This window comes from Cryptomeria japonica, chromosome 11 (assembly GCF_030272615.1).
Source record: "Cryptomeria japonica chromosome 11, Sugi_1.0, whole genome shotgun sequence".
NCBI classification, from domain to species: domain Eukaryota; kingdom Viridiplantae; phylum Streptophyta; class Pinopsida; order Cupressales; family Cupressaceae; genus Cryptomeria; species Cryptomeria japonica.
Window position 1 is genome coordinate 421871814 of NC_081415.1, and position 22879 is coordinate 421894692.

The 22879-nt window shown below is 38.6% G+C and overlaps 1 protein-coding gene across 7 annotated transcripts in view; it reads left to right on the forward strand.

Moving 5' to 3' along the window:
• Positions 1-22879, forward strand: part of LOC131073633 (regulator of G-protein signaling 1) — a 111109-nt gene that overhangs the window by 64405 nt on the left and 23825 nt on the right. For 5 of the 7 annotated variants that reach the window (XM_058010130.2, XM_058010128.2, XM_058010124.2 and 2 more), the window contains one exon: positions 447-591. The exons of 1 other annotated variant lie outside the window; for it this stretch is intronic. In XM_058010130.2, coding sequence (XP_057866113.1) covers positions 447-591 — 145 coding nt within the window. Of the gene's footprint in view, positions 1-131; positions 202-446; positions 592-22879 lie in introns of all 7 variants that reach the window. One more of the 7 variants, XR_009112927.2, reaches the window with a different exon arrangement.

The following is a 22879-nucleotide window of genomic DNA, read 5'->3' on the forward strand; positions in this document are numbered from 1 at the left end:
AAATTACGTAATTTCTGATGACACCAAATAACATATTGTCACCTGTATCTATTACTTTTAAGGTTTTTGTCTTTGTGTCTTGTAGAGCAGACATAAATTTCTTTTTCATTTTGTTATTTGCTTCACCATAGGGCTTCCTACTGCATGCAACAACTATTGTTCAAAACTTCATAGACATGGAAAAAGTTCCTTTGGTTAGAGGTGAGACATACATAACTAGTATTATGAATTCTTATTGCTCCTCACTTTGGATGTCTCTGCTCTGTTACTTTCTCTATCAGACCTTTATGAATATTGTCTGTACTTACATGCTTCTGCATGGCCCAACTCTGTATATGAGATAAAAACAGATTGGGGAAGAATGTCAAAGTATGTTTTTATGAATTGATGTATTTAAATTCTGTTTTGTTATTCTCATATTTCAATGCTGTGCCCTTATTCTGCAGAGAAAATTTTCCACTGTCTTTTCAGAATTTGGAGTCTGATTTAAAAAAGGCAAGAGAAACAATAATCCGTTATGATGATAAAATAAAAAATCTTGAAGAAGATATCCGCACCATTGAAGAAAAAATTAGTGATCTGCAAGATCAGGTACCATAGATCAGGAGCTATTTTATTTAAACTTTCATACTGTGAAATCTGTTGTGTTCCACAACTTAAAGTAATTTTGCTTTTGGTTCATGAATGATGATGTTTGATATCTTCCTGCACCTTTTTGTGAATGAGCACTAAATTTTCTCCTCTTGGGCTTCCTGTCTTTATCAGTTTTATTTTTGTCTATAAATTCAAATTCTTAAACTTTCTATAAATTCAAATTAGTATCCTTAAACAGCCATACAAGGTTGTATTCCTCCCATGACAAAAAATTATAAGTGGGGTGTTTTCAAGTGTCAACAGCACTTATAGTAATTTAGTTTTATAAGAGGTGTAAAGAAATCTGATCCATAGCTGATAGTGTCTCAAATCAGCGATTTCTTTAGTACTTGCACTTCTATTTTCTATTGCAAATGCATACCAACATGATCACAAGGATCACTTATAAGTTATAATACCTTTCACTAAGTTTGTCATTTTTCCAGATTTAGAGATGGGGATCAAGAGTTTCAAGGTGCATGATATGGCTAATAAGATCTAATAATATGGGCAAAGCAGTTTAAAGTGACCACTAGGTGCAACTGGAGATAGGGCATCAAGTTGACTTCAAATTCATTTTCACCCATTTGTTTCATGATGGTGTATGGCCCATATCCAAGAGGTTGAAGCTTCCTATGTGGACTTTGGAGTTACTCTTTTTGAACATTCAAGCATACTTTTTCACCCACCTAACACTGATGAGGAACATGGTGCTGATTGTGATGCTTGTGTTTTTCTTTGGTCCTTCGCAGAATTCATGAACTCAATGTTACTTGTGTTAAATATGTTTGACAATATCGGTCACCTTATTTGCTTACTTGAATGAATGGGACATTGTCTCCATACATGACTTGAAGTGCTACATAAATGGGGGCCTGTTGGTATTATGGATGACTTTGTCACGTGTTGCATTGGTTTTGTCATTGATGTCAACACTTATCCTTCTAGAGGTTTACATTGTTGATTTGGCACTTTGGTTATATTGGTTTGTTGATGAACCGGCACATTGTGGTCCCGGTATGGATATTGGCTTATGCACAGTTACCGGTATATGTTTCACCGGCAGCTCAGGAAGTTGATGATGACTTGTTATCATCTGGAGATCATTTGGTTATGTCGAAGACATGGATTGGATGTTTGCATTTGGCGTTTTGCATATTGGACTAATCGGGTTCACATGTTTGCCTTAACCGGCAGATAGGTCTAGGTTATGAACCGGCATAGGAAAACATGTTCCAGATCAACACAATGCGATTTGGAAATGATTTATTGATTGGATAATGTGTAAATGTATTAAGGCCGACATATTGTATTGCACCAAGGCTTAGTTTGTAATTGATTTAAATGTAATATCTTTTGGGAGCCGACCTAATGATGAGGTCTTAGGTTTTGTATAAATAATTGTAAGATCTTATTTGGAAGAAGTGTGTTTGAGTGTGTGTATATTGAAGATCATTGTGAAGAGTGAAAATAAGCAGATCCTTGTGCGAATCACGCAGATATCATCTGAAGGTTGAAGGAAGGTTGTTAAAGGTCATGAAGGTATTTGGTCCTCATGCGCAGAGCTTAAACCGGTACTGAATCCAACATTGAAGATGCTAAATTGAAGCAATACATTGTGTTGATGTGTTTTTCATGCACATGCGAACACAGAATAAAATACCAAGGTATCTTATCCTCTCTTGAACAAAGTTTCCCAACTGCTGAAGATCTTGCTGAAGGATCAATCGGAGTAACTCCAAGGTTCTTGTATGTAGGGTCTCTACGTGTGGATAAGCTCTTGCGGTATGATGTGATTTTGCTGGAATCACAAGGGGACTTACATTCGATGACCTGAGCGTCTGATTTGCTTTGGATATCACTGGAATGTGGAATTTCACTGGTCCTTGATTAAAAAAGGGAAAAGGATAAGGGTTGGAGAAAGATCTAATTCTAACACTAAGAATGTAGGAGCAATGGATGATCTTTGATGAAACTCTAACTAAGTCTTGCTTTGACATCCTAGGATCATCTCCACAAGATTAGTGCGATCTTCTGAGGAAAGCTTTATGATGTTTAGATTACCGCTACAAGCATGGACACCGTCAGGTTGATGCATATCAATGAAGAAGCGATAATTGAAGTTAAGCTTAAGCTGAATGATTCCAGTTGACTACACAAGGCAAGTTTGCAATCAACAAACTGCTAGTAGTATGGATATACAAATCTCACCATCGATCATACAAATTTCTTCCATTCACCTAATAACATGAAATCAAATTTGAGAAGTATAGAGACCATGCAAATTGTTGAATCGACCCATAGAACTCACCATTTCTTCAATGAAGTTTACAAGTCTTTTGCAACAATCTTTTGCCTTCTCTTTCTACTCTACTCTAAAATGCTATCTACTAATTGACTATCTCTCTTTTGCTAATTCCTAACTATTAACTAATCTCTGACTATTAACTATTAACCTTTACAAATGAGGAGCCAAGGCTTTATATAGAGAACCCTTTACAAACAGACGACTTTGATTGACTTAGAATCAATGGCTAGGATTACAAGATAGAAACCCTAATTAGGGTTTGTTACAACAAACTTCCTTAGCCTATGAGAAAATTACATTCCAGGAGTGAGGACCAATAGGAAGTGGGGGTCGGTACACTGAAGTTTGTGCCGCCTTCGATGAGTTAGGTACATTGAATCTGGACATGCTGAAGTGGATCAATCCGATTGGAGGAAAAGTGACTGAGATGCTACCCTGTCTGACGTTTGTATCTTGGTTGATCTCTTTTCTGTCTTTTGACGTGATGAATGATGTACCTCCTTGATTCCCATATGCTTGATGGAGCTTCCTCATTGTCAAGTGTTCTTTCTCTGGTAGCATACCTCGCCTTGAAGTCTCATTCTTCTCTGTCATCATGTGGTTTCTTCATGTGGTAGAATGAGGTCTTGAGGCTAGCTTGCAACTCCTCGAACACTTGAAGTCTTCCAACACTTCAAAACACCTTGAGTCCTCCTTTATGCATCTAGAACGTCTTTGATGGTGATGGGCTTAGAATAGGTCGTCTTTGTCTTGGCCTGATTTTCTCCATCTGCAAAACAAACCAAAAGGTGATTAAGGACACATAATAAATTCATTCCAACATAGCATGTTCTACCTTAAAACATCAACAAGAAGACGTCAAAATGAAGTTCGCTCAAGATCCTCCCCAGGGACAGGCCCTATAAGAATTTCTCTTTGGACCCTTTGGAAGGGTCAGGAGCGAAATTTGCATTTTAGCTCAAATTTCACCATCTCCTTGCCTTGAACTTCTCTTGACCTTTGAATTGCTTTCTCTTGAAGATATCATTGATTTGACCCCAAAAAGACCAAAAGAGGATTTCGCTTTGGATCTAGGCCAAGGACAGGAGCTATTTAGAATTTCGCTCTCGACCCTTTGGAAGGGTCAGGAGCGAAATTCAAGTTTTAGACTTGATCCTTCATTTCCTTCACTTCAATTCATCTTACAAAGTAAAAATACATCACTCCACCTTTAACCACGCCATAGGAATCAATGTTTTGGCTTCACAGAAGGAGAAAATAGGTGGTTTGAGGAATTTCGCTCTGGACCCTTTGGAAGGGTCAGGAGCAAAATTCTTTCTTTGCTTGTTTTCTCTTACTTAGCTCCATTCTTCTCACTTTGTTCTACCTTGACTCTCCCTTTGGATCCTTCTCTCATGCTTGCAACACTTTGTTTGACCTCAAAATGGCTTGCTAGGAGAAATTCGCTAAAAATCATGGCCAGGGACAGGACCTATTTAGGTTTTCGCTCTGGACCCTTTGGAAGGGTCAGGAGCGAAATCTTTTTTCTAGCTCAAAATCTTGATCATTGGTGGCCACAAGCCATTCAAATGCATGTCTAAGGGTCTCTCCAAGTTCAATCCACCCCAATCCACACTTGGGTTGACACAAAATGGAAGGAAAAGAGAGATTTTGGGAATTTCGCTCTGGACCTAGGCCAAGGATAGGACCTATAGGGAATTTCGCTCTGGACCCTTTGGAAGGGTCAAGAGCGAAATTCTCCTTTTGGGTTGATTTCTACCACTTTATCGCCTCAAACCTCTTCTCAAAGGCAAATATGCACCAAAGCCTCCTCAACCATGCCTCAAAAATCCAAAACTTGGCCATATCAAAGAGCAAAATAGAGAAAAGTGAATTTCCTCTAGACCCTTTGGAAGGGTTAGGAGCGAAATTCTCATTTTAGGCCCATTTTCACCCTTTTCCTCCCTTCTTTGGCTTGGATATAACTTATTAGGCCTCTCTTGATCATCCTCCAGTCCAAGTTAGCATTCACTTCAAGGTTTTGTGAAGAAAAAAGGGTCTCATGAATTTCGCTCTGGACCCTTTGGAAGGGTCAGGAGCGAAATTCCTCCTTATGCTCAAATCCTGACTTCATTTTCATATTTCTTTACTCCAAATAAGTGTTTTGCCCTCAATAATGCCTGGGAATGAGTTAGTTCTAAGTTTGGATCAAAGTAGAATGTCCTATAGAGGAATTCGCTCTGGACCCTTTGGAAGGGTCAGAAGCGAAATTGAAATTCGCTTTGGACCCTTTGGAAGGGTCAGGAGCGAAATTTGACATTTTGGTCTCTTCGTCAGGATTCATATATGGAATATAACATTTAAGTATAAGTGACATTTCCTTATATCTTTCTTCTTTCTTATACTTTATATTCCATATATATTGTTAGGATGTTTGAGAGTGGTTTCGGACCTCCAGGAGTTATAATGCAAAATCTAGTTTTTGGAGGATTCTTCAATTTTCCAGACTTAGTCAAATTTTAGGATCAGGATGACATTCCAGACAGCGCCAAATTTCAGGAACAGGATGACATTCCAGACTTAGCCAAATTTCAGGACATTTGAAGATCAGGATGACATTCCAGACCTCATCACTCACCAATTTGACCTAACTCAGACCTTCAAAGATGATATTCACTCACCAAGCTTCATTGACCTCTTGAAACTCAAACAAGACACTATTAGCAACAAGAGCAAAACTAGGCCTAAGGGAGACTTTCAAAGAAACCCTAACCTAGAGCACCTGCTGACTCCCCCTGGCTCAAGTAGAGCCTGCCATCCTAGTGATCCCCCTGGCGACACTCAAAATACAAAGGCTAATAGACAAAACCCTAAAAACCTAGAAAGCAAAAAATGTAGGGGTTCCCATTTGCAATGGGGGGATGTGTGAATACGTCACAACACATTGTTATTGGATTTAACCATCCAACTGTGTAGTCAATGTGACTCCTATTTCTGTGATTGAGCAGTGAGCTCTAGGCGGTTGGCCTTTCTGCATGTGCATACCCCATTATTGTATTCACTTACTATCTGTAGTAGTATCATCTGATTGTGGGTAAGGTTTGCCACCGTGGTTTTTCCCCTTACAGGGTTTCCATGTCAAAATCTCTGTGTCATGTGTTGTGGATGTTGTTTTCCTTTCTGTCTCATGCATTAAGTTGTACCAGTATTACTATAACTGTTAATCTGTTTTACTGGCATCGAGTTTTAAGTTGGAATAATTTGTTTTGGGTTGTAATTTATTGACAACTGATTCACCCCCCCCCCCTCTCAGTTGTCCTTCCTGGTTCCTAACAGGGCCGACAGTTGAAACTCAAGACATACATAAAGTGTGCTATGTTCTTTGGAGCCATTGATGGTTTAATTATAATTGTGTTGGGAGACTCTTATCACATGTGTCTCAATGCTTTGAATGGTACATCCAAAGGAAATGCACGACCATGCAATTGACTATCTCTGCTCATCTACTTGGAGGGAATGTAGTGAAACTTGGTTGATCTTGTGTCCATCATGGACTGTAGTTTAAACTAGAAGATGTTAAGGAACTTGATGTTGTTGTTGGACATGATTGTTTGTGGAAAGACAAAATAGACCCACACATTCATAAAGAACTTAGTAGTTTCCTCCATAGAGATCCCTATTTCTAGGGCATTATATTTGTATTTTTCTTGAACCTGCCAACCACGACAAAAACATAATTGTGATAATGCCTATTGTGGGTGGATCCAACTTGTCAATTGATGTCATGTCCCCATCAATAAATGGAATTACAACCAATTAAATAGGGTAGCAGCCACAAAACTCAGGTGAGCAGGGCCGACCTGAAGCAAAGGGAAAAGGATAACAAAATAAAAATAAAATATAATTGCAAAGTGGTGCAGGAGCGGAGCACATAGGAAGCTCATGAAGATCAATATCTTTTGCTTTTGTGTTTTTTTCATGTTTCTATGATGTAATAAGGTCATGTGGACCATCTCATAATGTTTAATCATGATGTAAGGCCTTGATGCCATTTTTGTGCATTCTAACCTAACAAGACCTAGTTGGTCAACTATGGTCAACCGTCATCCAAATGTGGAAATGGGGTGACACCATTAGAAATCATGTTTTGAGGCATATATGGCATAGGTGTAATGGTTGTAGGGTGTTTTGGAAATTTTTGTGTACCCATGTAAAAGTTGTAAAAAGTTGCATGAGCAATTTTGCAACTTTTGTTGTCAAGTTGACAACATTTTGTGCTTTTTTGTAAACCAATGGCTATTTGGTTCAAAAGGTGGTTATAGCTGGTTGGTCAGTTGTATATGGGCCTATATAAGCCTCTTCCAAACCGAGGCAAGGTTGTTGAAGCATTTTTTTGAAGAATTGGCAATACAAACATCTCTGTTTTCCTTGATTTTGCTGCAAACACGTGTAACAGTCCTTTGATTCTCTTTTGTACGGATTGGTACAGACACAACATGAACTTAGAATGTTAGAGCATTGAGTTAACTTCCTTCTCCAAGTGATTTGAAGTGTTTTTGTGCAGTTTGGAGGGAGATCCATTCATTTCTTTCCTACCGGGTCAGCAAACCCACTTAAACCTAGGGTTTTGGACAAATGGGGCTATAACTTGACATTCCCTGATCTAAAAATCAATTCTCTTTGGGGAATGTCAAGTCTACAAGTGTATTATAGGATTTTGGAGGTTTCAGAGATGGCCATGAAGAATGGAGGAAGAACCAAGCAATTTTAACCTGGCATCCTCATGTGACAAGTTATGTAATTGACTGAGTTTTGTGAACTGGGCAGAATTGTAAGTGTTTGGACCCCAAATGTTGGTGAATTTGATGGTTTGGAGATTGTTAGAAGGTGTTCCAAGTGGTGGCTTGGTTGTTTGATCAATCTAAAGGGTAGTTGCTTTGTAAAAGTGACCTAATTGGGGCTCTAGGGCTATTAGGGCAGCATTAGTCCTCATAGGAAGTCCAAGACATCAAGGGTTGAATTTGTGATATGTTTTTAACCTTGTTGAATGATGTCATTTCATGTAAACAAATTGTGTTCACTCCTTTTGTGATTGGGTGTATTAGGACTGCCTACTGTGGAAGGGCTACTAGGCTTAATTGATGCCTACGTTGTGGTAAACCTTAGCAAGAAGGTTGTGGTCAAATCTAAACTCATTTGGGGTCTGCAAAGGTTGTTCTAAGATTTTTCAAAGGTCTCCTAATCTATGCCCATTGTTCCTCATACTATGTCCAAGTATGACTAATGAGAGTGTGTTGAAGCTTTGGAGGGTTAAGGCTTAGAATTGTATGATGAGTTGTCCATCATACCTTGAAGGTTTCCACTGATGTTCAGAGTCTTGTGTAGGGGTCTGAGATTGTTGTGAGTCTGATTTCAAATTGGTCCTATCAGTTTGGGTTGTGTTCAAGAAGTTGTCTTGTCAAACTCAATCCTTCACAAGGCTCTGCATCACAAAGGAAATGGGCCAACCTGAAGTAAGGGGAATTGTATTTAGCTGACCAGAGATAAGAAAAAATAAAAATAATAATTGATATTTAAATAAGAGCCGACTAGATTGAGATATCAATGATTCATTTAAAGAAGGCTGACTGGAATTATTAATTGGCCCACCCAGAACACCTAAACAAACAGAAGCTAAGTAATGAAGAGGCAGCAGTTAGTTTGAGATGATACCTCTCTTGGGAAAAGGGAAGAGTTGTGACTCACTGTCCTCCCTTGAGGACAATATGATGAAGAAATTCATTTAGTGAAAGGGAGGAAGGAAGGAAATCAGATAAGATTGACAAAAAGGAGAAGATAACAGATTGAACAAGATCAGATTGGAAACAAAGAAGTCCTGATCTGAAACATAAGTCAGTTCTGTTTATATGGTCTGGGTACATACTTGAAAATCAGAAAATAAAAAGGAAATATTATTTTGAGGAATCATGCAATTGAAGGACAGAAATACTCATGCATCGAACAAGATCAAGGATAGAAATCAGAACAAAAAACATTATATGTAATCTATAATCATCTAAAATGAAACAGCTAGATCAAATCATCTGAAATCATATACAGGAATCTATCCTAATCGTCTTTTTGGTATGCAACATGATAATGTTCTTATGCATAATTCATCACATATCGATATATGCAATAATATGTATGCAACATGATAATATATTTGTTACATAACCTCTCATATATCAGATATAGGCAACGATGTGTGATATCTAGATTCCTATTCCATTGCTGCAATCAACCATGACAAGGTTAGTAAGGGAGTGCAAGGAGGGAGAGCAGAGACTTAACCTCCTTCTAAGTAGGCCACCCCATGATGGATGCCCAAAGTGCCTGCTACTTGGGGCCACGGGGTGCAAAGTCACTCTCTTGGGCTTAGATGAGATGTTCTAGGTGGCCTATTGCGGCTTCCTCTCCAATCTATGTGATAATTGATTGTGGACACACTTATATGTGGGTTAATGAAGCGGCACAAATAGGGAAGGCAGAAATGGGCTCCCCCACTAAGTATGCCACCCCATGTTGGGTGTCCAAAGTGCCTCCCACTTGGGGCCAAGGGGTGCAAAGTCACACCCTTGGGCTTAGATGACGGATGTTTTGGGTGCCCTATCGTGTTTCTTCATTCAATCCTCCAACATGGTTGATTACTATATTTAAGTATGTTGCCTATTTATTAAGTTCAATATAAGTTAATGCCATCAAAAGGGTAATTAATGCAATTTATTAAATATGCAATTTTTTTTATTAAACCCTAACCTTAATAAAATAAATTGATCTTATGAATTACATTTCCAATATTATCTAACATGATTATAGGAGCTAAACCAGGATTTATATTTCTTAAAGGATTTTGATTGGTAAATTACAACTTTAACTATTTATATTTCTTATTTTAATGGAACTTGTGAATTTAGGGCAATCTCAAAAGTGGACTTTACAATTGGTATTAGAGCTTTGATCTTATCAGCCTCTAGGGAAAATAATGAGCTCGGTTTTGAAATAATATTTCAAACATCATATTCCATAATGATCATATAAAATCATAGTGTTATATGTTTTTCAAAGTGATAGTCACGCCACGTTTATAACAGCTACTGACATACTTTCTAAGAATCAATTGTAGTTGGTCTCTTGTATTGCAAAGTGACCAGAAAGAGAGCCAAATGATTCATGACCTGGTAGTATTGCTCCCTATTGAAGGGGTCGGTGATCTATAGGTTGAATAGGGAGTGTATGAAATAATGAAAAGAGAGTAAAGTCTTGTTTACAAATCTGTTGAGACAATTGCAGTGGGTGTGCTAAGAAGTATAGGAGGTATTTCCTTATGAATAACCATGAAAACTATGAGACGTGAATACACCTCACAAACCCTATACATACCAAGGAATGGTGGGCAGTATCAAAATGTAGTGACAACCTTATGGAAGTGCATATGAATAACTTACAATAAGCCTAAGATTCACCATAAATGGCACTGACAAGACACTAGTAAATCAATATAGGAGGTTATTGAACATATCAATAGTGGCATAGAAACAAGAGTAGTTTGATATACATAATACAAGTTTATGAAAGGTTCGTTCACAAGATTTTTGTGTTCCTCCAAATTATGTCCAACACAATATTGCTTATCTTTAGGATACTAATCCATCTTTGGGATTCCGCTATTTCCATTTAAACAAATTAACATCAATTTTTCTGAAATTAAGAATATATTGTCACAATGTAAATCAGTGAAGCCATACTATTAGGAGAAGCCCAAGATGAGTTAATAAGGAGATTTGGGTGTTAAGGAGTACATTTAGTAGTTGCTACACCCTTATTTCCTCAAGATCTGGAAACAATTTATCCAACTAGTAAGAACTGATCTCAATAGTAAAACTTGAAATATGTCAGCTTGAAATCTCTCCATAGAAACTGTTGTCATTTTATGACACCTTTGGTCCATCAGTAAGATCCGATCAGAGATACGATCCATGGACCAGCGCTGCCCCAGTTGATCAAGGAGAAAAGCAGAAGAATTATGAGGTGAGAAGTGTTGTCTTGCCTGGAGGAAGTTCCTTCTCTTTGCCTTCTCTTCTTTTCTTCTTCGGAACCCCGAGGTTCTGAAGTTCCCTTTGCTTCCTTTCTTTCATATTACCCAGAACCCGGGAACCCTGAGGTTCTGAAGTTCCTTCTCTTTGCCTTCTCTTCTTTTCTTCTCCGGAACTTCGGAACCCCGAAGTTCCCTCCTCGTCTTCTCCCCTTTCTCAAAACTCTGGAACCCCGAGGTTTTGAAGTTCCTCCCTTTCCTTCCCCTTCATCTTCAGTTCTCCGAAGTTCCCTTTCTTTGCCTTCTTGGGAACTCCGGAACCCCGAGGTTCCGAAGTCTCTTCCTTGCTGCCTTTCCCTCTTCCCCGAAACTCCGGAACCCCGAGGTTCCGAAGTTCCTTCCTTAGCCTTTTTTTGTTCCTCGGAGCTCCGGAACCCTGAGGTTCCAAAGTTCCTTTGCTAGGTCTCCCCTTTTCCTTTTTCTTAGTTTCTCCTTCCCTTTCCCCGGAACTCCGGAAACCCAAGGTTTCGAAGTTCCTTCCTTGTCTTCCCCACTTCGGGAACCCTAGTTTCCAAAGTCCTCGGACTTCCTCCTGGCTTGCAGCACTTCCGAATGGTGTGATCAACACTTAAAGCTTTAAATGTTCCGACGACTTTTGTGACTTGTGTACCTTCTTTTGTGGAGCCACATGGGTGCATTTAATGTTTTTGGCAGGATTTCCATCAAGAGAGGTAAAGGGCCATGCTTGTTGTGGTAACTTATGTCATGTCTGCATGCTCTGACTTTGGAAGGTCAGTCAATCCACCCTTCTCAGGATTGCATTTTCAGGGTATGGCTAGGTTGCTTGCATGTACAGAAGTCAAGTGCATGCACTTCCTTGCACTCCCAGACTGACATTTCTCTACACACACAGGGGTCATGATCACTCTTGTAACCAATTTTCTATATAAAGGCTGTTGAGCCTCATTGTAAAGGGTTCTCTCCCTGCTGGCTTGAGCTATTCTATGCTCTTTCACTTCTCTTGTATTTATCTTACATTTTTGCAACTGTAAGTTTGGCCATTGGCCTTATAATGAATTGAAATCACCATTCTTGCCTTCCTTCAACTTATGTATGTTGTGTATGTTTCCTTACCTTCATCATAGGTGTATGTTTTGTGGCTCTTCTCTCATATATGCTGTGTTAATTTATTTCTGAGTGTGACTTGTGGGAAACCTTCTCCCCTCTTGACATTTAACGAATTCTAACCTCCATACATGTATTGGGGTCACTCATACAACTGAAGTTTGTGCAGCTCCTGGGTATTTCAGTTGATTCTTTGTGTCATTTCGGGTAGGGAGAGGAGCAATCTCTTCTTGGTGCATCACCTCCTTTTATTTTAAGCATTTCTCTCTTCCCTTTATCTCTGCAAGTTGTTAGGATAGGCTTGGGAGTAAGTTTTGAAGTGTTGAGTTGGTTCAACACCTACACCTGGATTGAGAAGGAAGCCGGCCTTTTCCGGAGATTCAACCCCCTTGCGCAAGATCCCACACTTTGGGGTTGTTTCCATGTTTCACAAGGTTGCTGAGTTGATAGCTCAGCAAGGGTGCAAGCTTTTGTGATAATAGAAACCTTAAGGTTACTCTGACAAATAAAGGGAAAATATCGTCATAGAACATTACATGGATGTGTGTCATGCTTCTAATCCTCATCTTAATATATAAACTCTTTCTCTAACATTAAGAGATATATATGATATGCTGCAAACATTGGGACAACCTAATCAGTTCTTACATTTATAAGTGATGCGAAATGAGGGTGGGAGAAAATTATGAACCTTGCCAATTTCCAACTCTAGATTATGTTGTTGTGAGTTTTAGTTTAAATTTGCAACTTAAAGTAATACCAGGGTTACAAAAGATAATTATATCATATGGTTAACAAGATTAAAACTGTCATTGCTTGAGGACAAGCAATCTTGGGAAGGGCGGTGTTGATGTTTTTTTATGCACTTCATACACAAAATAAAATACCAAGGTATCATATCCTCTCTTGAATAAAATCTCCTCAAATGCTGAACTAAGTGATCACTTGAGGTGACTTTAAGGTTCCAAATGTCAGGTCTTGATGTGTGGATAAGCTCAATTGCTTGATGTGATATTGCTAGAATCACAAGGGGGACTTGCATTGATACTTGAACTCTCGCTTGAATGCAGCTAGAACTTGAGATCTAATTGACTTGAAAAAAAGATAAAAAGGATAAGGGTTTAGAGAAATCTAATTTATACCTAAGATCAATGATAACACTGGATCCTTCTAGGATGGACACATTCCTTAACCAAGCTTTGCTTCGCCATATTGCCAACTACACAAAACGGATGTGATCTTACAAGGAAATGAAAGGCTTTCATATCATGAATCATTCACCCAAATACCCAATACACTGGTGCAACTTGAATAAACATATCCACGATTGAGCTTAGCACATTTTAATGTTCAGGCTAACTATGCATTGCAATTGAACATCATCCAACCACAAATAGTATGAAGCAAGGAATTATCAACATCCACACATTACTCCATCACAATCAATGAACTTCATCTAAGATGAGGATACAACAAGAAATCATGCAATATGTAGAAGAAACAACACATTCCACCATATCTTCAATGAAAAGGAAGTTTATTTACAAGCTTGGCAACAATTTCTACCTTCTCCTCCTACTCTACTCTAATTATCTACTGTCAACTATTCTCTATCAATCAACTATTAACCTTTACAAATGAGAGAGTGGAGTCTTATATAGTGCTCTCAATACAATTCAATGACCTGGATCAAATCCAAATCAATGGCCAAGGTTGAAAGATAGAAACCCTAATTAGGGTTTGTTACACCCATTACATAACATTTAATGCTTGACCAATGATAAAATTACAATAAATAGGACACATGTCCTTCTTTGATGTTGACCAATGAATGATGAGGTTAGGTATATCGAGATTTGTGCCTCCACATGTGGTAGTTGTCCTCCTCGTTGGATGAGTGAAGTGCATTGAATCTGGACACCCTAATTTGGAATGATGGATAGGTGATGACTTCAATGCCACCTCAGCCTACTCCTTGTAACTCATCACAATTATTTGTGATTCGGGCAATATCTCTTGATACTCAACATTTCCAAGCCTGTGATGTGAATGAGATGATGGTGGAAGATATTCCCAAATTGCATCATCCTCTCTGACCTGATCACTTTTGCATTCTCTTTCTCTTGTGTGGAAAATCCTTCCTTATGATGTCTAGAACATGTTCTTGCATTGCTCTCTGTCTTGAATCTCCTATCTTAGATTGCCTTCTTATCCTGACAAGTATTCTTGGATTTCCGAAGGAAATTCAAGATGGTCATATGTTCCTTCCTTGATGTTGACTGTTGCACTTGCCTTGATGCGCCTTTCCTTGTCTTTTCTCGTGTCATGAAGTTCCCTCCAAGTTGTAATGTCTTCTCTCCATCATTCCACGTGCTTACTTCCTGCATCAGACCTTGATGTTGCTTGTAGCCAATTACTTCCCTTCATCACCTACAACAACAAATAAGATAGCATCAAACACAAATAATATAAATAGCATTCACATATTTTCCAAGCTTTCTAATCTGATATGCCTTCCTAATGGGGGTGAAATGATGTTCTGATTTCTGATCTTATGTCTGATTTTGTTATGCCTTAAGGTCTGATCTGATTTGAATTTCTGATTTTACCCTGATTTGTCTTTGGCTGTGGATCCTGAGGCGAAGTGGAAGCAAGAGACTTGGGCCGTGGATTTCAGCATGTGAGGGAAGATTTTGGTGATTTCTCCAAGTTACGTTTGCCTTAACCACTTATGCTTGCTGACAAAGTCCTGTTTATCTTGATCTTCTTCTTGACCTTGGAGTTGTCATCCACTTCCTTCCAGCCGTGGATTTGGAGGGATGAAGGAAGTGAAGAGGGAAGGCTGTGGATATTAGGTTGTCAAGGAACAACTTCTACCTAGGTTGGGCTTTTGAGGGGGAAGTGGAAGGGGTGCAAGGTAGGTTGGGCTTTTGGAGGGGAAGTGGAAGTGGTGAAGGATGGTCGGACTTTTGAGGGGTAAGTGGAAGTGAAGAGGGATGGTCGGGCTTTTGAGGGGTAAGTGGAAGTGAAGAAGGATGGTCGGGCTTTTGAGGGGTAAGTGGAAGTTGATGACTTCTCCAAATTGTTTATCTCATTAATCACCCTCATTCCTTCATTAACCTTAGCCATTTGTTTTATCAAGTATCAAGATGTTCTTCACTTTCAAAGTGAAATGAGTTCATTGCCAAGTTAAGGGAAAATCAGTTATGGCCGTGGATTTAGGCATGAAGTGGAAGTTGTCAAGTATGGCTGTGGATTTGGACATGAAGTGGAAGTTGTCAAGCATGGTCGTGGATTTGAGCATGAAGTGGAAGTGGAAGGTCATGGATTTCAAGGTGAAGTGGAAATTTTCTTCTTTTCACTCCGAGTTGACCACTTCAATTCTAGCCTAATTTGATCATTTCATTTCCTTTCCTTGCAAACTTGAAGGGTTCAAGGGGTAACTCACACATTGGCACCTTCATTCAACATCGCCATCACGACCTTTGTTGCCTCTCATCAAGCACTGATTTCACCAAGTGTAGAGTGACTAGCTCGTAGGGCTGACTTGGTGTTTTCTTCCTTTCATCATCACCGAGGTTTGATCAATCCTTAGTTCCTCATCCTATCCTAAAGATATCTACTTGCTCGCTTGATTGCTTATCATACTTGAGACTCATACCCTAGCTCAACCTGAAGGTGCACTATGAAGCATCGCTCGATGATCACCTTGATTCTCGCCTATCACCTGATCACCTAGAGCTTAGAAGACCTCAAACTAGTCTAGACAAAGACCTGACTGTTGATAGATTGCCTGACTTGATCACATCCTGACAATCAAAGGCACTACATCTCTCACAAGCAAAAGGTTAATAACTAAAGAAACTACTACCAAGCTAGACGACCAGCTAAAACTACGCTAGAAAGCAAAAAGTGGGGGTCCCCATTTGTACAAAAAGTAAAGAAAGCAGAGAACTCTAGTGCACAAAAAGTAATTGTGAAGGACATGCTAAAACCAATTGTCCAAAGAAGCTATTTTGTGTGATCTATGAAGTCCTAGACCACTGAAGTAAATTATGCTCATACAATTTGAAGCCCAGGAGTACACAAGTACTCTTTACACGTGGAGAGTAGCCCACTCCACCGAAGCCACATAACACATCTCTAGGTAGTTATTGAAATCAAAGAGGAGGTTGAAATCAAATGCAATACAATCCCAAAGGATTTCCCATCGTACAATGCCAACAATGTAATGGATTGGGACACTTTGTGAGAGATTGCCAACTAGAGCAAGAAAAATTTCAACTATTGTGCAAATGGTGTGGACCTAGAGACCATGAAGAATTAGATGTTTGAAGAAAAAAGCTAGTGTCAGCATGACTAATGTAAGGCATAATGAAGTATTATTCGTTACTTGAGCCTAAGAAAAGAAGGTTGTGTACCCAGATCCACATACAGAAGGGAAAAAAAAAAGACTTCATGAAGCAAGGGCCAAAGTGGAGTGCTATGGCTAACAAATGATGCTAGTCAAATGAAAATGCAAGTACAATAACAAAATCAATATAATTTAATACAAATATTGCAAGGCAAGTACTTCAAACTACTATACCAATTAAATTAGTGGATTTATTACAAAGTATTCTTGAACTTCAAAATGCTATTATATCAGGGAAGAATGAGATGGTGTATTCTACAATGCATTTGATATTTGGTGAGAATGAAGATCCAATAACTAAATCTTTGTTGCTAAGTAACCAAGTTATTGATCCGATGTTACTAACAACTAACATGGCAAAGAAACCAACGTGGTGAATATGGAGATCGATGTGAACATACTTTTCGAAGACACTTGGAGAAGTCTGGGCAAGACGACCATTTGGCTCCCAACTTTTCAATTGATGGGTGTAGATCAACAAGGTATTAGGATACTTAGATATATAATGGGTGAAAAGGTAATTATTGGAATGCAAGAATTTTTGTTGAATTTTGTGGTCATTTTACTATGGAAGAAAGCATATGATGCATTGTTGGGTTGAGGTTAGTTGGTAGTAACCAAAGTCGATCACAACTAGAAAAGAATACAATCTCCATTGAGAAGAAGGTTCAAAAGTATATAATTGATTTGAAGAACCAAGTAGTCAGTGAGTAAGAAGCTCCCTCAGATTTTCATTTGATTTAGACTTCAAATAAAAAAGGATGGAGAAGTAGGATTAGGGTCCTGTTGACGTGTATTTTGTACACTATCAAACACAGAATAAAATACCTAAAGGTACCTTATCCTCTCTTGAATAAAGCCTCTGATTGCTGAAGATATCGCGACAAAGGATCAATCAGGATGACTCCAAGGTTCTTTTTAGTAGGGTCTCTACATGTGGATAAGCTCCAGTGGTATGATGTGATTTGCTGGAATCACAAGGGGACTTACATTTGATGATTGAACTTCTGATCTGCTTTGCTGGAACACAGGCTCTTACTAGCTTAGATTTTAAAAAAAATGGAAAAAGGATGAGGGCGAAGAGAAGATTTAATCCTAATACTAAGAATGTAGGAGCAATGATTGATCTTTGGTGAAACTCTAACTAGGTCTTGTTTTGACATCGCAGGACCATCTCCACAAGGCTAGTGCGATCTTCGAAGGGAAGCTTTATGATGTTCAAATCATCACTGCAGGCATAGACACCATCAGGTTGATGCATATCAATGAAGAAGCGACAATTGAAGTTAGGCTTAAGCTGAATGATTCCAGTTGACTACGCAAGGCAAGTCTGCAATCAACAAACTGCTAGTAGTATGGGTGTACGAATTCCACCATCAATCAAGCATATTTCTTCCACTCATCTAATAACATGAAATCAAATATGAGAAGTATAAAGACCATGCAAATTGTCGAATTGACCCATAAATTTCACCATTTCTTCAATGAAGTTACAAGTCTTTTACAACAACCTCTTGGCAACAATCTTTGCCTTCTCTCTCTACTCTACTCTAGTTACTATTCTATTTCTATCTTCTAACTGTTTTCAACTCTCTAACTATTATCTAACTATTGCTAATTCCCTTTACAAATGAAATGCCAGGGCTTATATAGTGCCCACAATACAATTCAATGGCTAAGATCAATTCGAGATCAATGGCCAAGATTTTACAATGAAAACCCTAATTAGGGTTTGTTACAACCATTACATAACATTTAATGCTTGACCAATGATAAAATTGTATTGCTTGGACACATGTCCTCTCTAGAAAATTCCACCAATGGATAGCTGGGGTAGGTACATCGGAGTTTGTGCCACCTTCCATGAGTTAGGTACATTGAATTTGGACATGCTGAGGTGGACCACACTGACTGGAGGAGTGATGACTGGGATGCCACCTCATCTGACACTTGTAGCTTGCTAGATATTCAATTTGATGTCGTTGAGAGGCTATCTTTAATTAACTCTTGTTCTAACTCCTTTTGTCCTTGATGTGCAAGACGATTGATGTACCTTGCCTTGGAATGCTGGATTTGGAAGAGGTCGCCCTTGATGATGTTAGTCCAAAGAAGGCCGTCCTTGTCGATGCTTGATTGTCCTTGAGAAGATCTCCATTTGATGCCTACACAACATTTCAAAATTAGAAACATGATTTTGCAATATATAACATAGATTAGATTAATTTTTAGGAAACTTCATAATAAATCCTTGAGTTATTATTTCCTAAAAAACGATTGAGCTATTACAATTCAAAATTCAAAATTCAAAATTTGAAGGCTATGACGATCAACAATCAAAATCAAAACAATAAATCCATATCGCCATACCTCACTTGAGAGCTAACTCAAAAAATGCAAAATGAAGAAAATCGCCTAGGCAAAAATTAATGTTTGAAACTTTCAACGTGATCTCCTTCAAACGAGCGATCCTCTTTAGTAATTCGCCACCTTTGGGGGGGGGTCTTCAATGTAGTCTTTGGCAAGTTCGCCCCACTTTAACTTCAAGTTCGCACTCCCTTTGCTAAATTCGCACTTCTCCTTTATGAAATTCACTCCTTATAAATACAAATCGCACCTCTCTTTGTCTTCTCCAAATCGCATATGAATGAAGGTGAAATGATGATTTGAAAATGAAATTATCACCTTCCCTTTATAGGCGCTTACCCCATGCATTACCTTAGGCCGACTTTTGCAAAATAAGGTAATTAAAAGCAACTTTAAAATAAAACCAAAGGCCGACTTTGTAAGAATAAAACAAGTAAATCCAAGCGCTCCAAGTTCTCATTTAAAATAATAATTAATTAATTAAATGCCATCGTTTTTAATTAATTCGTTTTTTTTTAAATAGGCAAAATTAATCAATTAAATGCTCATGCGTTAATTTTTAAATGCTATCAATTGAATATTCCGATTTATCGATTTTTCTAGCATTTAATAAAATTCAAAAAAATGTTTTAACGCCAAAACTTGGAGATGGTGGAAAGATACAAACCATTATCGCCCTGGTCCCTGACTGAGGGACAGGAGCGAACTTCCATTTTAGCCTTTGATTTTCGCCTTTGACGTCCAAAATTTCCATCTTTACGTTGAAACTGGCATTTTCGCTAAGAATTTCAAACTTGGGTGACTTGACCTTGCAAATGAGTGCCTCTTGAGGTGATATCGCCCTGGTCCCTTGGAGAGGGATAGGAGCGATCCCTATGTTCTTACTTGAAATTCTTTGTTCTTGATTTTAACTCCTCGTTCATTGCCTTCCAAACGACATTTTAAACCCTTTGTAACTTTGCTTTGACATGATCTTCGAAGGATAACAAGTATTTTAGCAAATATCGCCCTGGTCCCTTGGTGAGGGACAGGAGCGATCCTGGTGTTTTCTCCTTGATCTTGCTTCTTCAATCACCAATCTTCATTATATGGCAAGCAATGATGTTATCCCTTCGCTTCATGCATATTCTACTTGTCGTTAACAAGGGATATTCGATGTTTAAATGGTTTTCGCCCTGGTCCCTTGGTGAGGGACAGGAGCGAATTTTATGCTCTAGCCAACATTTGCTATCTTTCAACCTTTGCTTCTTGTTCGTTGCCTTCCAAATGATATCTTCGACCTTGTGCAACCTTGTACGTCCTTGACTTGGCGTGATTTTTGAATGAACTGGCTAATAAAATGAATATCGCCCTAGTCCCTTACTGAGGGACAGGAGCGAATTTGGACTTGTAGGCTCCATCACACTTTGCTAACTTCAAAAATTATCTTCAATAGACTCGTTGTGTCCCCTTTCATTCATCCTTGGCCGGGACTTTGTTCAAACTTGGCGAGAAATTGACCTAAGGCAAAAATCGCTCTGGACCCTGACTGAGGGGCAGGAGCGCCTAGGCCAATTTGAGTCTCCTATTGATGTCTTGTAATCTTCAATTTGTCTTCAACGGGTTCATTTCATCCTCCTTTCTTGCTTCAAACTCAAAACTTGCTTGCTTTTTGCCCAAAACATGCCTCATGAGGAAAATCGCTCTGGTCCCTGAGAGAGGGACGGGAGCTATCACTTAAATTCGCCCTGGTCCCTGGCAGAGGGACAGGAGCGATTTTTGTCCTCCAGACCCAAATGCTTCACTTTTCACCATGAAATGTCTTTGCTAGGGAAGATATCATCCTGCTTCATGCTATGAATAAAAGTTAATGTCCAAAAAAGGTCTAAAAATGTGCATATAAAGAAAATCGCTCTGGTCCTTCAGTGAGGGATAGGAGCGCTTTTCGCTCTGGACCCTTGGAGAAGGACAGGAGCGAAATTTGACTTTTCGAACTCTCAATCAGGACAATTTTAATGGAATATAACATTTAAGTATAAGTTATATTCCATATATACTTTCAGGATGTTTGAGAGTGGTTTCAGGCCTCCAGGAGTTATATTGCAAAATCTAGTTTTTGGAGGTTTTTCAGTTTCCAGACTTAGTCAAATTCAGGATCAGGACATTCCGGACTTGGCCAAATTTCAGGATCAGGACATTCCAGACTTAGCCAAATTTCAGGATCAGGACGTTCAGACTTAGCCAAATTTTCAGGACATTCCAGACTTAGCCAAATTTCAGGATCAGGACTTCACTCCAGCAGGACCTGCTATCCTATTGATCTCCCCGACAACACTCAAAATGCAAAGGCTAGCTAACAAAACCCTAAAAGACCAAAAAAACAAACCCTAAAAAGCAAAAAACATGGGTCCCCAATGGCAATGGGGCGATGTGTGAAAACGTCACAACAGGTCCCAATGGAATCAAGCGACGAAGGGATTTTGGAATTACAGTCATATCTAGAAGATGAAACAAATTTCCTCAATGGCTTGTTTCATTGGCAAATGGAGGACCATGAGGTATTTCCATCGAATTGTACTTTTATTGAAGCTACAAAGATCAAAAAGTTGGACAGTTTACGTGTGTCATATGCAACACAAGGTTTGCCAAAGATAACACTTTCAATTCCAATAGAGAGAACCAACTGTATCAAAGATCACGAAAGTAATAATGGCATGTCTGGGAGCTCAGTTTGAACCAGTTTTTAAATATATTGTAAAAATTATTTATCATTAATAAAATATATCAAGTGGCATTGCCACCTTGCCAAGAAAAAAAAAAAATAGTAAAATATTTGTTCTAGAGCATAAATATACTTGTTTTCAAGTAAAATTAACTTCACAACAAAATTATGAAAGTGAAAAATATTGGAGATAAAATTTTTGCAAGTAAAGCACAAAAGACTAGGTGGGGCCCCCATGAGAATGAAAATAATAAAAGTAAAACGTTTGGGAAAAATAACTATGAAATCACCTTATTTTACCATTGTACGACTTGTGGCTTCCCCTAGGAAAGCAACATGATCTAGTCAAATTGACTCTAATCCTTGGTTGGCTATCTTTGGCCTACTTCTATAATAACTTAATGTACGAATAAAGGTATATTTTTACTCCTCTCTTTTGTATGCATTATTGTTTCAGTTCATTATTTCAATTATTCATTTAATCAAATAGAAGAGTATAGTATTTGGGTCTTGGCCAAATCCTTTCTTGTTTTTTAGCTTCAACTTTGGCTCCAACTTCTACAAACACATCGGTCGTAACATTTGCTTCAACTTTGGATTTGGTTCAAACTTCTATTTGACAAATTGGTGTTGGCTTTTGCCAAGTTTGTCAACAAGGTCTGCGTTGTTTTTCCTCTAGAAAGGGGCAGTTATCATATGCAACCTAGACCCATTTCCTATTTGTTAACAATATTAGATCTCCTTCCAGCTGAATTCTTTCTTTCTATTGGCTTCAACTTCAGTTCCAAATTCTACTCACAAATTGGCCTTGGCATTTGCTTCAGCTTTGGCGTTAGCTTCAACTTCTATCAGATACATTAGTCTTTGCTTTCACTTCGGCTTTGGTTTTCACTTCTACTATAAGTTTGCCTCAACAGTTTGTGAGAATTATCTCCCATAGCCTATCTTCTTTCTTATTGTACAATCTACCTCGTAGATTGTCTACTTTCCTTGTCTACTCCTTGATGAATTGGCCTTCTCTAACCACCTTTGTTTGGGCGTAATGGTATAAATTCCTCCATGTATGGTGTCAATATTCACATTTTTCCTTTTGTTCCTAACATCTCTCCTCGTAACATTATAGAATCTTTTGTTCTTGTGCTTTGTAGTCTCAATTTGCATGCAGACTTTCCAAGATTATGTAGTGCCTTGTTTGATGAACTTATAAGGCACTGAGAGGGGAGGGTGGGGGGGGGTGAATCAGAGCAAGCAAAAACAATATAAATCTGATCACCAACTCTA